A 1,573-nucleotide genomic window follows, 5' to 3' on the forward strand; every position below is an offset into this window, starting at 1 on the left:
AAGATTTTGTTTTTGAAAAGGAAAATATTACTACTTTCAAAAAAGATAAAAGAATATATATATATTACAAAAGAATGACACATTCTCATATCCAATAGTGTGGTAAGATTGTGTAAAATGATTAGTACATATTTTAGCCATCATGGTTCATGCATATTCTCCAACACAAAAAAAATATAGCAAAATCACTAAAAGAAAAGTGACCAAATGTAGCATTTGAAAAAGGTAATTCTTAAAAAGACTATTTTATATAATTAAGCTTGTAATCCTACAATGAATATTTATAACTTCACAAAAAATTATTATTTATATATATTTTTATTTTTAATATTAATTAAATCTCTTAACTTGTGGAGTTAATAATTATTTATAAATATATTACCAAAGTTAACAAAAAATATGAGAAACTCCAACCATATATTTCAAAAAAAAAAAAAAAACCAGAAGATTGAAGAAATATATAATGAAGAAGAAACAAACACAAATTAACTTGAGTGATTATGTTATTTAAAATTTAAAAGACCATGTCCATAAATTCATAAAAAGCTCTCATGGCTTGTGATTCTGAGTATAGATATAATCAACATGAGCAGCAAGAGTTCTTCTCATCAAACATTCTTCTTCTCCAACTCCTTGGCAGCTATCTTCAACAGCTTCAGTCGACCGCTCAACCTCAGTCTCCACCACAGTAATACCCTATCAAAATCCCAATTCATCAAATAAAGCTCTAAGGGAAAAATAATAAGCAAAACTCTGTCAAATTTAACTCACCTTAGCTTGAGTTTTGGTAGGAGACTGGTTAGGGAAAGCTGGACCAGGGCGGGCGGCAAAGGATAGAGTGGAAACGAAGAGAAGGGTTAAGACGAAAAAGGTGGCAAGTTTAGCCATCTATCTTTGCTTTAATAATTAGATGACAAAGGAATGAGATGATTGATTAAGGATTTATAAGGATAAAGAGAGAATAGGGTGAAGAGAGTGGTGGAGGTGGTGGTAAATATATAGAGAAATGAAAGGGCTACAAGACAACGCGTGTGTGTGAACTAATGAGGTGGGGAGGGAAGACTTCTCAACTCTCATAAATGAAGGAGATAAATTGATTTATGAAAGACAAGAATGTTATAAAGTTTGGAGTTTAAGTTGACTGGTTTACATTGTTATCTTTAAAAACTAATATCTAATATCAGTTGAAGGTGAAAGAGGGAGAAATAATGAATATTGGTTTTTGTTTAGGAATTAGGAAAAAAAAAGTACAATTTGTACGGCTACTGATTCATACCACTAGGTAAGGCAACATTTCCCAGAGAAATAATATATGCTTTAAATGGGAATACATGGTTGGAACTCGGAAGGAATGAAACCAATTATTTTCTTGATTTTGAAATTGATATTTTTAGAAGAATCCCAATTTGAATAAAATTAGTGTCTAAAACAAATAAAAACATGTAATTATACAAAAATATTATGAACATCCTAGAGAAGAATTTATTTAAAAAATCAAGATAAAGAAAAATGACTTAAAAATGTTATATTATATATTTTATATCCTTATATTTGAAAATAGGGTAACTCTTCG

The 1,573-nt window shown here is 29.2% G+C and overlaps 1 protein-coding gene across 1 annotated transcript; it reads right to left on the bottom strand.

Annotated features, from left to right (window-relative positions):
* Nucleotides 1-485: 485 nt before the first annotated feature.
* LOC107933486 (phytosulfokines 3) lies at nt 486-996 on the bottom strand. The gene is made up of 2 exons (XM_016865711.2): nt 772-996; nt 486-696 (listed from the first exon to the last, which is right to left on the bottom strand). Exons 1-2 carry the CDS (start codon nt 886-888, stop codon nt 550-552), a joined length of 264 nt encoding a protein of 87 aa, XP_016721200.1. The 5' UTR covers nt 889-996; the 3' UTR covers nt 486-549.
* Nucleotides 997-1,573: the final 577 nt, after the last annotated feature.

Source organism: Gossypium hirsutum, chromosome A12 (genome assembly GCF_007990345.1).
Source record: "Gossypium hirsutum isolate 1008001.06 chromosome A12, Gossypium_hirsutum_v2.1, whole genome shotgun sequence".
NCBI lineage: Eukaryota > Viridiplantae > Streptophyta > Magnoliopsida > Malvales > Malvaceae > Gossypium > Gossypium hirsutum.